This window comes from Chiloscyllium plagiosum, unplaced genomic scaffold (genome assembly GCF_037043375.1).
Source record: "Chiloscyllium plagiosum isolate Xiang-an unplaced genomic scaffold, Cpla_swu_hap1 HiC_scaffold_18, whole genome shotgun sequence".
In the NCBI taxonomy this organism is placed as follows: domain Eukaryota; kingdom Metazoa; phylum Chordata; class Chondrichthyes; order Orectolobiformes; family Hemiscylliidae; genus Chiloscyllium; species Chiloscyllium plagiosum.
The window spans coordinates 48,654,421-48,670,956 of NW_028270156.1; the positions used below are offsets into that span (position 1 = coordinate 48,654,421).

The following is a 16,536-nucleotide window of genomic DNA, read 5'->3' on the forward strand; positions in this document are numbered from 1 at the left end:
CTGGGTGTTTAATTCTTATATTTTGTTTTCATTTTTTGAACATTATATACACTCTCAGGAGATGAGTATCCTTGTAGATTATGTCACACATTCCTTCAACTGTTCAGCAGGCTTGGTCTTCTATCTGTCTTACCAGGGTATATCTTCTATTCTCTCTTAAAATAGTGTCATCAGAATAATGCTGAGCCTACTTCCAGCCACATGTCCCACTCTGCCGACTCCTTGTTTCTTGCATCTCTGAAATTTCTGTCTGTTCTGACTTCACCTGAAGTTTAAACTTCCTGAGCGACTTCATTGTGTATGCATTTGTCAAACTATCTGTAGTGTCCTGTCATGCATGTTCCAATTTAATTGCCACATTTCATGACACAAATACTGGAAGGTCAATTGCTTTTTTCTGTCAGCAGAATGGAATGCTTTTTCATGATACAATCAGCTTGTGATATTTGTGCAGTAATTTTTACAAGGCATAAAATGTGATAAGGCAAAAAAAAATGTGGTGATTAGTTGCAAACATTCCAGGCAAAACTTTCATCAAACCAGTTAATTAAACTGCCATAGACAACTAGAAGTTGTTGCAAATTTTCAGAACTTTATTAAAGAACTTCAGTGTTTAATATAGTTCAAGTACACAATCAATTCTTTGTGAAGTACAGTACCTGGTTGTGATAAGTATCACAGATAACTGCCAACTCATCTCTCAAAATATCTATTCACTTTTTGGATAGTGTTCAATAACAGAAGTGAAAAACTAATATTTCATGTTTATATCTTGTAAGCACCAACTTGGATTTCAGCATCTTGAGAACTGCATTTAACAGTGCTCTTTATGAAGTGCTGCTAACTTTTAGAAAACAAAATAAAATCAATTGCTGGCTCTCCTGTGGACAGATCCTGAGACCTCAGAGTAAAATACATTAATCATATTAATTAAGGACACAAAAGATAATGGTTATGTTTAATCATTTGATTGTGAGATGTACTATAATCAAATTAAATAATTTTTCTGAGCCAATTAGGTGAGGCATTTATTATGGACTCTTCTTTCTTTGTACAAGCTCAAGCCAGTCTTCTAGCTTCCCGTTAAACAATGCTTATTAACATTTTAAAAATGGTAAGGCAATTCCCTTCTGAGCTAAGCTTATTTCAACCTTCTAGCAAAGTCCACAATACATAACTCGTGAGTTTCCAGTTATATCATGGCATGTGTCAGAGGCTCATCTTTATATTAATTAAATTCCGTCTGTACAGAGAAAGATCGATGTTTGCTGGAATACAAGTAAAGCATGTGATGGCATGGAAGTGTTATGCTTGAAGTGTGAGAAATAGCAGTGTGCACATTTGTACTGTTTTTATAATCTCAACAATCAATCTCCCATGGCATTGTAACCTGTCAGGCAGAGAATAAAGTTTCCTTACATGATGTCTCTTCTTTGTTAGGTGATGTGCTTTCTTCATCTAGTTATTATTATTTTCTCTCAATTTCGCGTTGAATCCTAGATTTATTGAGGAAAGGAGCCACCAGTGAAGGCTGATTTTAAGATTTTGGTTGCAAGAAAATCATTTTTTCATTATATTTTCTGTCCTCCAGTTTTGCCTCCCTTGCTCATTGTATTACCTACCTATTGCCTTCCCAGAATCATTACATCTTCCATGTTGAATTATCCACTCGACCCTTGTATTGCCTCTTCCCTTCAAACATCTCTCTTGTACCTCACTCTTAACCTGCTATAAAATTCCCTTACCACACAGTCTCCTAGAGCTCATGTGGCCAGAGGTCAAATATCTTCTCAGCCTCAGGGTCTTATTTTTCTCCTGTACTATTCATAATGCCTTTGATATATTTCTATAAGTGGCTTTATGCTTCCAAAATTAATCAACTTACTTTACTAAAAATAAACTCCGATTTATCTGAGGAGAGAGACTCTCCTCCCACTCCATTTCACGATTTATTTCACTAGTGTTTGCAATTACTGTCGGATGTTTATCTTCTCCAAAGGTGATACATTAGTATGGATCGAAGACTGGCTGGCTATCACCAAATACAGTACTCATAAATGGGTCTTTTTCTGATTGACAAAATGTAACAAATGGAGTCCTGCAGAAGTCAATGCTGTGGTATCAGCCTTTTACAATTTATATCAGTGACTTAGATGAGGAAAGCAAAGGCCTAGTAGTTAAGTTTGCAGATGACTAAAAGATATGAAGGAAAGTATAGTGTGAAAGGGATACAATAAATGGTGGCCTTATTAGCAATGCACATTTTATGAGTGAAAAAAAATGCCTTTCCTCTTTTTTCCACTTTCTAATAAGTGATATGTTACTCTCTTCCCTTTATCTGCAGTTCTTCCTTCCTGTCCCTCTGTATGGCTTTAGCGGTGTAACATACTTGTGGATTTTGATATTTTTATCACTCTGTCTCTGTTAATTGCTTCAAGCTCATTCTTCCTGACCATGTATTTTATCTCTGTTACTTCACTCCAGTTTCACTGTGAGCTTTTCTCACATTTTGCTGGTGTAATTTGTATCTCTCGCTCTGTTTTCAAGGACCTGGGTACACAGATGGATTGGGTTTTTAAGTGCCACCGTGCGGTTATTCGTTTACTCACAGACAATGAAACCTGTAAATTAGGGACAACCAAGAGACTTGATCAAGAGCCCTTTATGCTTTAGCATTCTTATTTAAAAAGTGGTCATTTATGTACAATGGACAAGTATATTCTGCACCAACTGTAGAGTTTGTTTTGTTTCTACTCTCACCCACAATCAAGCCTAATTCTGCAAACTTGCCAACTGGCTATAATTTTTGTTTATTCTCCATCTTCTGAGTTTCTTTGAGTTTATTGCCACTCTTTTCAATGACAGAATAGTATCCTAGTACTTGGATCTATTAAACTGGGCTGTAGAACTGGAATGCCACATTGTTGATCAGAATTGTTCATTTTATACAAGGTTACTTCTAATTGTAAAAAGGCAGCTAGAAAAATCACAAGATGGTGCCTCACACCCAGTTCAGATTTATATGCAATGATTTGATTACCTCCCTCCACCTCTTTAACTAATAGTTTTCTTTTCGCTTGCTGTCTATATTTGGTTTGATATTCTCTCATATGTTTAGTTTTCCCATTAGACATTTACCTACAAAGTTTTGTATTTGATTTGCATGTTCCAACAATGTTTGGTTCTGATTTGTTGCTATTTATCAATTTGAGATTTGATGTAATGGATATACCTCTATGTGAGTGATGATTTGGAGATGCTGGTGTTGGACTGGGGTGGGCAAAGTTAAAAATTACAAAACACCAGGTTATAGTCTAGCAGGTTTATTTGGAAGCACTAGCTTTCGGAGCACTGCTCCTTCACCAGGTGATGAAGAGACAGCCCCTCAAGCTAGTGCTTCCAAATAATCGGTTGGACAATAACCCGGTGTTTTATGTTTTTTTTATCTATGTGAGTGAACGTTTTTAGTTTTAGATCAAGATCAGCCCTGTTTTAACACAAATATAGGGCCAGGTTTTTGTGAAGTCATTTGTAATAGGTCCAATTTTTGACCAATCGGTGTATGATTCACATAAGTGGAACCCAAACTCAAGAGGGTCATTTAAATGTTGTGCAATGTTGAAGCAAGTCCCTATTTTGTCAGAGTTAAGGTCCATAATCCACAGTGTGCAAGTTATCAATCAACAGAGTAGATGCAAATGCTCTTGAGTGGTAGACAAGTTCAGAATACCAGTCTTGGTCTGAGATTATTTTGAAATACCTTACTCTTCAAACTGAAAAATGGTTGCAGCTGTCAGAGCTTTAAGAAGTCTGTTGGACTGCTTTGGTAAACCTCAGTGGCATCTGGCCAGGTTGTTTCATTAGAGCAGTTTGTTAACATTTCCTAATGGCTTATCATTTATGTGCACTTGACTGGGTTTCAAAGGTTACAATCGCCCCAGGGGCTCCACATTCACTGTTGACAGTTAATTACATTGTCTGACAACTTAAAGAGGCTATTAAAGGTTTATTATTTTCTGATTTGGAGTCTGAATGGAGTCTTGTTTGTTTTTATGAGAGAGAGCCAGTTGAGATTTAAAAGCTTTGAATGGACTGTATAAGTTGAGTTTATTTTTTATTATTAAGCATGTCAGAGTGACAGCTGTATTGGATTGTCAAAGATTTTTTCATCTCCACATGGTTGCTGAGCTCTGTCCATTTTGAAGTGGAGCAAAAATTAGCAGTACTCAGTTGGCATCTGGAGTAACAGGGGTCATGGGAGTGATTGGTGAGCATGAGCCATCATAGAGGGTTCTAGGAGGATTGCAGAGATTATGAATTGGCATGGAGGGTTTGAACAGCAAGGTGAGCTTTTGTGAGCATGAGTTGGCATTGACTTGGCACAGTGGATATTAAGAGCGGCCAGAATAGTCAGTGGAATACTGAGCTGGAATATCAAATTAGATTACGTGCTAAGTCAAGGTAAGAAGTAGAACATGAATGCACAATCTACTCAGTCAAAAATGAGAATGTTTGATTCCTATCTGTTTAATACCAGCATACAGGCAATGAGAAGATGTTTTACAGAAATTTTCACTCCATCATAGTCTTCATTTAAAAGGGAATCAGACATAGAGAAGTTTTTTTGGTTCCAAATGCCAGCTGTCCTATTTCAGAATTAATGAAAATAGAACTCATTCTAGTTTATTGGCTTCACTTTTCCCTGAATAAATTGTTTTATACATTATTTAAACAGAAACGTATTTGCCAAGAGGATCAAATACCAACTAAGAAGCTTAACAGAATCATAGAAGAATACACAGGACATCAGCACTATTTAATTAAACCAAAACAGAGTTGTTACATTATAATTCAAAGTTGCATTTTTTCTGATAGGAGTTTATTTGGTCTTTGGCCACAAGCACAATGCAGTAATGTATTTGTGGTAAACTACTGAACATTCACATTCAAACATCCTTTAAATCATGTTTGTTCTCTCACAACGGCCTTTGGAATTAATTAAGTATTGCAATATTTTCAAATTCAATTTAATTACTATCCCTATTTAAATATTAATCAAGCTGATGATTTCAGCACAGGAACCACATTCAACTGATGTTTATGGATCCTGCAAATTAGAAGTCTTTCTGATTTAGACTTGAATATAAACACTGTCCAAACCCCCATTGCTATCCAGGGAAAGAATTTTGAAAGTTAACCTCCACAGAGAAAAGTAATTCCTCCTTATCACTGTCTTAACTGGGACACACCATATTTTTAAGCTGTCTCCTAATTTTAGATAATCCCAATGAGGTAAGTATTCTTTAGGCAATCTCATTGTCAAAACCCCTCAGAAACTTCTGTTTTACTAAGATCACCTCTCATTTTACTGAATGTCAATGAGTATAGGCCAACCTAGTCAACCTTTCCTCATAAAATCTGTTCATCATTGGTATCGGTCAAGTGGACCTTTGAATTGATCCAATGCAAGTATATCCCTCCTTTCAGTAAGGAGCAAGAAAGTCTGCACAGTTCTGAGGATGCAGTCTTTTACTGCCCTGGATAGCTTTAGCAAGTATTGCCTACTTTATGCTCCATTCCACTTGAAATGAAAGTCAGTATTTAATTATTTCCTATTTAATTGTTGTACCTGCATGCTAACATCTTGTATTCATGTTCATGAGTACTCAGATCCATTTGCACTGCATGCATTTTGAAATCTCACTCTCTCTTCTACTTTTCTCATCTTCCCACCACAATGAATTACCTCACATTTTCCCACATTGTACTCATCTGCCTGTTCTTTTTCTCATTTGCCTCATCAATCTGTTTCACTTTGTAGACACTTTATATGCTCTTCATAATGTACATTCATGTTTAATTGGATATGATCAGCAAATTTGGCTACACTAGAGTTGGGTCATTCATCTAAGTTATGAGAACAGATTGTGCTGTTGACTGGAAGATAAATTAGATTCCCTATTCCTCTTTTTAAGAGTTTCAAAGTGAACTTGATTGTATAGTTAGTTTGTCCCCTTTCTAAAAAAATCATTAATAACATCAGTCCAGTTGTGAATCTCTTCAGTGTTTGACGGGAATGATATATGTTATTTTTCACATAGGAATGTAAGAAGTGGAAGGAGAAGGTCATACACCCTCTTAAACCAGTACTTCCATTCAATAGAATCATTACTGGTCTTTGGCCTTATTACACTTGTCCATTCAGTTCCCAAATCAGTTGATTCCTGTCGTGTCTAAGAATCTATTGATCTTAGTCTTCAGCTGAATAACTGAGTATCTGCTGAGACTATCTGTTGAGAAAGGATGTACTGGCACAAGTGGGGGTGCAGAGGAGCTTCACTAGGTTGATTCCAGAGTTGAGGGGGTTGGCTTATGAGGAGAGACTGAATAGACTGGAATTATATTCATTGGAATTCAGAAGAATAAGGGGGAATCTTATCGAAACATATAAAACTATGGAGGGTATAGATAAGATGGAAGTAGGGAGGATGGCAGGTGAACTAGAGCAAGAGGGCATAGACTCAAAATTAGGGGGAGCAGATTTAGAACTGAATTGAGAAGGAACCTCTTCACCCAGAGGGTTGTAAATCTATGGAATTCCCTGCCCAGTGAAGTAGTTGACACTACTTCAGTAAATGTTTTTAAAGCTACGATAGATTGTTTTGAAAAATAAAGGAATTAAGGAGTATGGTGGGGTGGGGCTGGGTGGGTGTAAGTGGAGCTAAGTCCACAAAAAGATCAGATGGCCTACTTCTTCTTCCTCGTTCTTATGTTCTCATTGTACTGATCTCTAGTTTAAATCATTCAAAGCCTTTAATTGAAGAGGTTTCTCCTAAACTCAGTCCTAATTGACAAACCCTTAGCACATGACTATGTCCTTGGTTTTATGTTTTCTGCAGCTGCTCTGCCAAGCCCTTGAAGAATTTTATTTGTGCCAAAAAAAAAACACCTCATTCATAATGTCATAAAGTTAGTTCCATTTACTACCCTATTCCTGTAGTCTGGAAATTTATTTCTCTCAAGTACTCATCTAATTTTCTTTCAAAAGGGTTGTTTGTCTCAACTTCCACAGTCCTTGGGCAGCAAATTCCAGGTTATTACCGTTAGCTGCAAAGAATCAGTTCTTCCTCACATTCATGCTTGCATCTCTTAGCCTCAGCAGTAAGAGGGTAACCGTTTTTAAACCAGTATTCCCTAATCCTTACAAAATCAAACCTTTCATTATTTTGTGTACCTCCATTATGTCTCCCCTCAGTCATATTTCTTCCAAGGAGAACAATCTGCCTTCTCATCCTGAGGTTGGAGTTAAGAAACCAGCTTTTTGGAATCATCTTGGTAAATCTTCTCTACACCTTTGCAAGGAACATCACATTCTTTATAACGTACGTTCAGCAGGACTCAACACAATAATGCAGTTGTTGTCTGACCAGAGCCTTATAAAGTTTCAGCATACTTTGTATGATTTTGTACTGAGTATTTGAAGTTATGAAGTCCAGAACTGAATGTGCTTTGGTAATTATTCTCTCAATAATACTGTTGAAAATCTATGCACATGCACCAGAGGTCTCTTTGACCCTGCAAATAGAATTGTGCTAAGAAGCCCACATTTCCTGACACTATTCCTTCTACCAAAATGCATCACTTTACACATTTGTGTTTAATACTTTACATGTAGCAAATGCAATTTATTTCGCACGAGCCTTTTTCTGTGTTATATTACTCTTTATCTATCTGTCATCCAAGAAGTTCCAATCTGTTTTCCCTACTTTTTCTCTTCTTGGGAATGTAACTCCATTGCACTCAAACTCCTCATCATGTGTGTCCTGCCAGAAGCAGCTTGTTGCTACATCATTGCCAATCTGTGAAAGGTGCCTATTTTTTCATTTCAGTTTACCTCGGGCTTATTCAATCCCAAGCTGCTGGTATTGATCATCTCCAAATTAGATATTTTTGTTCTGCATTGCTCCCTGTTCATTTTGATAGCCAACCTAATTTTATGTGACTATGGTCGTCCCTAAACATTTCCTCACTGATGCTTGAATCATTTGACAAACACATTCTCAGAAACAGGAACCTCCTGCCTTGTTGGGGCAGAAATGTACTGAAGAGGAAAATCCTCCTGAACAAACTTCAGAAGCTTTTTCCCTCTTCATAATACTGTGATTATCTTGGAAAAGACTAAGGTAATTAAAGTCCCTCATTTTTAATATTACATTGGGAAAACAAAGCGTAGACTTGGTGATCATTTCGTAGAACACACATTCTGTCTGCAAAAAAGACCCTGAGCTTTCAGGTGCCTGCCATTTCAATCCATCACCCTGTTCTCTGGCCAACTTCTCTGTCTCGGGCTTGCAGCAGTGCTTCACATAAGCTCAGCGCAAGCTGGAAGAACAGCGCCTCATTTTCCATTTAGGAACTTTGCAGCCTTCTTGACTCAATATTGAGTTCAACTATTTTAGGGCTTGGACAGCTTCCCCTCTATTTTCCCCATCTCCATACATCCGGCCTTATCACATAGAATTAGAGAATCCCTACAGATCAGAAATAGGCCCTTCAGCCTAACAAGTCCACACCAATCGTCCGAAGAGTAATCCATCCAGAACCATTCCCCTCCTCTCCTATATTTACCCCTAACTAAGGTGCCTAACCTACACATCCTGAACACTATGGACAATTTAGCATGGCCAATCCACCTAACCTACACATCTTTGGATTGTGAGAGGAAACTGGAGCACCTGGAGGAAACCCACACAGACACGGAGAGAACATGCAACTCCATACAGATAGTTGCTTGAGGCTAGAATTGAACCAGGTCCCTGGCGCTGAGGCAGCAGTACTAACCACTGAGCCACCATGCCGTTATTGTCTGCTATTACACATGACTCATTGTTAGCTTCTAATACTCCCCATCAGTTCTGAAGAAGGGTCACTGGACCCGAAACATTAACTCTGATTTTTCTCCACAATGCTGCCAGACCTGCTGAGTTTTTCCAGCAATTTCTGTTTTTGTTTCTGATTTCCAGCAACTGCAGTTCTTTTTGGTTTTATATTGTCAACGCTGTCCGGTTTTTGTGCCTCTTCAGTATTTTCTTGCAAATTTGTTCCTCTATATCTTTCCCATTAATTGGTGACCTTTAGAGTAGATACTATAGTTTGATCTCTGCTGTTTCTCAATTCTCACAAAATAAATTCTATCCTTGATCCCTCTTGCATATCCTTTATTTCCAATATTGTAATATTCTCTTTACTCAATCCTGCCATCCTTCTTTCATTCGCAATCTTGCTTAAACTCTCTCTGTCATGGTAAATTTAACCACTCCTGCACTTTCTTGAATCATTTGTCCTCCAATACCTCAACATCAGAATTCCATTTGTCTATTTATGCTTGCAGTTCACCAATCTAGTTTACCATATTCTATGCACTTAGGCACATACGTAGCAAATTCATTTTAGACATCATTCTCTAATTCTGATTCCACTAAATGCCTGTTTCTTACTTTAGTGCTGCCTGTCGCTCCAAGTTATTTTTGCACTTGAGGTTTCCTTTCTGATGTTAACTCCTGGTTTCCGACCCCGTTCCAAATCAGTTTAAACCTTTCCCAACCTTAATCCCTGTATAGGATAGTCTTACTATCCCAGGAATCAGAAGTTCTCCCTCCTCAATCAACTCTCCAGTAGGGCATTTGTTAGCAGGTTATGAAACCAGTCAGAACTTTAACCATTATTGCATATCTATGCTTCAGTTTATAAAATATATTTCTCCAGTTTGAGGAAATTATAGCCCATGCTTTAATTGAAAAATCAGTTTTGTTTGATATGAACCTGAGTGTTGATGTTAACCAGTTTCTGGAAAGTGATTAATCTGGTCCTGAACGAGACGCTGAATGGTGGATTGTTTAAAATCCTTTGATCACAGAAATTAATCTCCTCTTGGCTTGTCAGTAAAGGATTCTGTTCACATCTTTCCTATCTGTAATGTAATATAACACAGAACTCTCTACTCTTGCATTTCAGTGAATACACTGTGTTTCCTTTGAAAACAGTTCTCAGTCTTGATGGGAACAAAATGCTATTCGATGTTCTGAGGATATTGAGAAATAATAATTTTTTAAAAATGTAGTGGAAATGAAGCAGAAACTGCCCAGAAACACTTCACAGAAGTATTTCTTATGCAACTGTGACTTGAACATGTAGTTAAAAGAGTTTTTGATATTATTTTAAGAACAGAAAATTCTATGCTTATTCCATGGCCATTGGTTAACATTTATCCAGTCACTGACACTTGGCATTTAAACTTACCTTATGACTAATGGTGAAACACAGAGTGTGTGTGTATTTCGTCTGCCACGTCAAAAGGTAAGGCCTTTCAAACATATCTGGGTAAGTGCACAATTTTGTGACTGATAAGCATTGACTTTGACATTGATCAGAAGATTAGAATCAAATGCTACATAAACAGATATTTGTAATTAATGCTGAGCCTAAATTTAAATCCAAATGCTATTATAAACTTTATCTTTTGACTAGCTGTGTTGCCATGTGTTGGATGCTTGTAATTTCCCACATGCCCCCTACCTCCAGTAACTCCCAGCAAGAAAACCTGATGGCCAGCCAGCAGACTGAGAAGGCATCTGCCAATCCATAAAGAATTGTGGCCTTGCTAACGTGATAATGGTGGCCCTTCAGTCCTCACTGTGAGCAGATCCCACTCTCTAGAACTGTTGGCTAAAGTGAATGCTAGCACTCTATAATGGATGCTCTCAGGACTGCTGGCAGACTCAATGCATTCTGGAGAGAGGCAAGTCAGGGCTGCTTTGGCTATTGGGCCGGGAGGGGATTGGTGGTGTTTGGCAGCTCAGGGAGGAAGGCAAGAAGGTTGGGAGGGTAGGTCTTATAGTATGACTGGATCAGAAAGAAGGGGGTACATTTTTAATAGAGAGTAGCCTTGTTAGGCAAAGGACACAACCCTAAAGAAAATAATCCCCTCTTTCCCACTGTTAGAAATAATTTCTTTCTCAAGACAGAGCTGTCCTGCATGCACGTGCCAACTAGAGAATGCTGGAGAAACTCAGCAGGTCTGGCAGCATCTGTAGAGAGAGAAACCAAGTTAATTTTATGAGTCCAGTCTGACTTTTCATGTGAACTGAAGATGAATTACATCGGACTTGAAATGTGAAGTCTGTTTTTCTTTCCACGCGTGCTGCCAGACTTGCTGAGTTTCTCCAGCATTCTGTTTGTTTCAGACTTCCAGCAGCATTTTGTCTTTATTATACATGCCAATTGTTTTCTGACATGGACAACATAACATTGGCGTTGGTTGAATTTTTAACTAGCTCAATTGACCCTTTGTTCTTTATTGACTTGTGGTAGATGGGCTATTACTTCAGGTGTCCTTCAACACTCTGAGGTAAGATCAGACATAGATGAAATGACAATGATCTGGACTTTAACCTATAGCCTGTGCCCTCTCCTCAACCCACCCCACCAAGTCTGACAAAGACACCCCAGTTGAGGGACATGTAATATCTAATCTATTTTTCAGAATTATTCACATTTACATTGGTATACTTAGAAGTGGATTCAACTGAATGGAAATATAATTTCACGCTTGCGAGACAATTAGGTTAACACCATATTTTCTTGTAAAATGTCATCAATCTCTAAAATTTTTATTTCCTATTTCACATTTTTACCAGCCTTGTGAAACATGACGATGAATGTTTCAAGCCTAATGAATGCCCCTGTCTGTGGAAGGGACAGGAATATTTTCCTGGTGACCAAGTAAAATCAGCCTGTTACACCTGGTAAGTGAGTAATATTTTAGTGTTGGTTTGTGTGTGTTCTCTTTACTTTAAGTTGTGGAGGTTCTTTTAACCCTATTTTTCACCATTGATTTTCTTCCTTTTCTGAAGACAGTGATCTCTTTGTAAAATGACCAAATGCTGAATGTTAAGCACAGTCTTGTTTGTCAGTTATACAGATGGTATTGGACGGTGACAGGCTAATTGATCCATTGAGTAAAGCATAGCTGATACTTCCCTCATTCATATCAGATTTTTTAAAGAAAAAAAAACTACTTGCATATTGAAATACAGATTAAAATGTCAAGATTTGCAGACAGCACCAAAGTAGGTAGTGTGACTAACATTGAGGATGCTACCAATCGACTGCAATAGGACATAGATTTCTTTCAAAAAGGCAGATAAATGCAAAATGGAATTTAACCTGGAGAAGTGTGAGTTGATGCATTTTGGCAGGAACATTAGAGAGAGGCAATGCTGATGAAGCATTAAAGTACTATAGAACAAGCTAGGGGTGTGCATATAAACCTTTATGATGATGGTAGGATATATTGAGAGAGTAATTAACAAAGCATATGTGGGATCATAAGTAGAGGTATTGACTGTCAAAGCATGGAAGTTATGTTGAACCTTTAAAAAGCTCTGATTAGGCCAAAGAATAAGAAATTGGAGCAGGGGAAGACTCCACTTAGCCTACTCCACTATTCAGTGTGACATAGTTGACTTTGGGCTTAAACATTCCTTTCCTTTCACTCCCAATATCTCTTGATTCTTTCAGATGGACCAAAAAAAATCAAAGCAACTAAGATTTAATTCTATTAAATGATGGTCCATTCATAACCTCTGGATTAAAACAAAAATAAATCTCTATTCACAGTTCTTAGAATGAAGAAATTTCTCAGTTCATTCTTAATTGATTATCTCTTCATTTTGAAACTTGTGCCCCTGCGTTCTCAATTTCTGAGCACAGGGAAACAATGCATTAGTATCTACTCTGTAAAGTTCTTTCAGAATCTTGTATGTTTCAGTTGTTTGAAATTTCGTAGAATACAGACCTAATTACTCATTGAGTTTCTTATTGTCGGACAACACAGGTAATAACCTAGTGACCTTCGTTATACTGCCTTCAATGCAATCATATCCTTTTTAAAAACATGGAAAACAATGCTGCACATAATAATCTAGGTGTAGTCTCACTCTAATCCTCAACAATTAAAGCAGGAATTCTTATCCATGTACTGCAGTCTCCTGTAACAAAGGTCAACATGCCATTTACATTCCTACTTAACAAACCAATTTCATAGCATACCCAAATCTTTCTGAATATCTTTGCAAATTTCACAACTTTTGAAAAATATTCTGCTTTTCCATTCTGATTATTAAAAGTGAACAAACACACCCTTTCCCACATTATACTCTATCAGCCAGTCAGATGTCCACTCAATTAATCCAAAATGGTCGAGCTGCTTTCTCAAGTGGATCAAATCACCCCCAAAAGAATCAAGAAGAGTGAAAAATGAACCATTTAATGTGAAACTTGGCACTGGATTCAGATATGACAAAGACATGCCCAGGTGATACTGCAAGATTTTATCATCAACATCCCAAAACAATTCAGTTAGTATGGTCACTGTTGTCATAGTCATAGAATCCCTACATAGAATCCATCGAGTCAACACCAACCCTCCGAAGAGCACCCCACCCAGATTTGATGAGCAAACCAACTCAAGGTAAAACCAATTGATCTAATCTATTTCAGTACTGCCTATGGCAGATGCATCCAACTGGTGCATTATTTGTTCAAGTGACCATCCAATTCCTATAAAACAAACATCCATCATCACACTGAGCACACTCCATGTTGTACCACGGTACCACCACCATGTTAAATGGAATGATAAAATCATAAACAGCAGTCTACATTTCTGCTGGATCCCTGAAAGAATAACTCACCTAGTTCTGACGAAGGGTCACTTGACCCAAAACATTAGCTCTGATTTCTCTCCACAGATGCTGCCAGCCAGCAATTTCTATTTTTGTAACTCACCTAGTGCTGTTTCCCTATAGTCTGACAAATTTTCTTCTTCAGCTAATAATTACATTTTCTTTTAATTTTTTTAAAGTCATGATTATATCTACCTCCAAGACATGTACAAATAAACAAACAATTAGGAGGTTTTCTCATGTCACTATTGATTTTTTTTCCCCCTATCATCTGGTTCTGAATCATCAGCAAAGTGATGGAATCAGTTGGTTAACAGCATTTATTCACAATTCATCAAGTTGCCTTCAGCCACCACTTGTCTTCAGATCTCATTCCAACATGGACAAATGAGCTTAATTCCAGATATGAAATGAAATGATTGCAGTTGATATCAAGACAACATTTGACAGTGTGTGGCATTAAGGAGCCCCTAGTGAGATTGAAGTCAATAGGAAACTGCGGCCAGACTTGGCATGCTGATTGGAGTCATAGCTAGTTTAAATCAGTTATTGTTGTTGGAACCAATTATCTCAGATGTATTAGCTTGCTATGGGAATATGTCAGAGCAATATCTTGTATCTAACACTACTCAGCTGCATGATCTGTGAATTTCTATCATGAAATATGAAATTGTGATGTCCTGATGATTGTAATGTGTACAGTTCTGTTTGAAACTCCTACTAATAAGCCAGCTCACAGCTGTATGCAGTAAGAGCATTAAGGCTTGACTTTATAAGCAGCAAGCAACATTCATTTAAGTGGCAGGCAATAAGTATGTCCTGTGATAAATAAAGTATTTTTCCTTGATATTGAACAACATTCCATTGTAAAAGTTCCTGTCATCTACATCCTTAGAGTCACGATTAGCTGGATCAGCTCCATAAATACTGTTTCTAAAAGAGCAAGCCAAAGTTAGTATTCTGCAGCAATTGGTCTATCTTCTGACTCTTCAGTGCCTGTCCAACATCGACAAGACACCGGTCAAGAGTGTGATGGGATGCTTTGCACTTGTTTGGATGAGTGCAGTTCAATCAACTTGGCATCATCTTAAATAAAGCAGTTAACTTGATTTGTACACTATTCACTACATTAACATTTATTACTTCTAATGTCATGGGAATCATTACAACAACTCAACAGAGGTTCTCAAGTGCTTTACAAATGTACTTCTATTGCCGGTAAGAACAAGTGTATAAAGCTTTTGAGAACACCATCTCTTGCACATTTCCCTCCAAGTCATACACCATCCTTCTATTAAATTATATTGCTATTTCTTGATTGTCACTCAGTCACTAATCTAGCATCATCTATATTAAACAACAGTTTGGTGTTCCATTGCTATACAGCTTGCAACTGTTCAAAAAGGCAGCTCAGCATTACCTATTTAATGGCAGTTAGAGATGGGTAATAAATGGTGGCAGATTGATGATGACCACATCCCATGAGTGAATAAATAAAAATAAAGTACCATGAAAACATTAGCAAATCTATTTTCATCATCAGTAGTTTCCAATAAAATGTCAAACTGTTTCAAAAATTTAGTTTCAAAAATGGCTTCATTCAGTTAAAATATCTTATTGCTTAATTAATATATTTGTAGTATTGACATTTTGAACAGTATGAGTGATTAAACATTTATTTCTAATAGGTGCCATTGTAATAGTTGCATAGATATTGAGCTGCATTTGTTACAGTGGCCCCTTCCTGAATTGGAGTCAGAAATGACTCGCAACAGCAAGACATAGTTACTCATTACTAAAATTATGCATTGAAGATATTCAAACATTATTTGTACTTAATTTCTGAAATGTAAGAGTGAAATGTTTTGTGAGTAACCGTGTACTGCTGTTGGAATTACAGATTTAAAACTTGTCATGATTTGGAGATGCAGATGTTAGACTGGGCTGTACAAAGTTAAAAATCACACAACACCAGATTATAGTCCATCAAATTTATTTGGAAACTTTTGGTTGGTTGAGGAGTATAAGATCGTAAGACTCAGAATTTATAGCAAAAGTTTACAATGTGATGTAACTGAAATTATATATTGAAAAAGACCTGGATTGTTTGTTATAATTTCAGTTTTTAATTTCAGTTACATACACTTAAAACATAGACTATAAATTCTGTGTCCTATGATCTTATACTCCACAACCACCTGATGACAGACCAACACTCCAAAAGATAGTGCTTCCAAATAAACCTGTTGGGCTATAACTGTGTGATTTTTAATGTAAAACTTGTCAGTCTCATCATATGAGTAAATGCAGCATAAAATGGAAGATTGCTTTCTTTTAGTTTGAAAAATAAACATAAGTTTAAATAGTAAAATTCTGAATGTAATCATGCAAATATATATTTTAGTCAATCCTTATTGGTAACATACCTTTTTAGTGTTTGCCTGCAGGGGAGCTTCCAGTGCAAATTCCAACCGTGTCCGTCAATGTGTACAGCTTATGGAGACCGCCATTACAAAACTTTCGATGGAGTTCTTTATGATTTTATTAGTCCTTGCAAGGTTTACCTGGTTAAGGTAAAAGTTAATTTTAGTAAAGATTCTTCTTTTTTTTTATAAACTGTCTTCACTGTACCAACTTAAATAAAAGGTTTTCCAATAAGATACAAACAGACAAAATAAAAACTGGGAAAAAGATTTGAAATTATATTTGATTTGTAATTGTGAACAAAATCATCTTAAATGGCACAGACATAGTTTTCATTATCATAAATGGACAGTAGACATGTATGGAG

At 37.0% G+C, this 16,536-nt stretch overlaps 1 protein-coding gene across 1 annotated transcript in view; it reads left to right on the plus strand.

The window, feature by feature from the left end:
• The window catches only part of otog (otogelin), a 223,796-nt gene that overhangs the window by 89,851 nt on the left and 117,409 nt on the right, over positions 1-16,536 (plus strand). The window contains exons 24-25 of the mRNA XM_043706414.2: positions 11,697-11,804; positions 16,180-16,318. Of these exons, the coding sequence (XP_043562349.2) occupies positions 11,697-11,804; positions 16,180-16,318 (247 nt within the window). The remainder of the gene's footprint in view (positions 1-11,696; positions 11,805-16,179; positions 16,319-16,536) is intronic.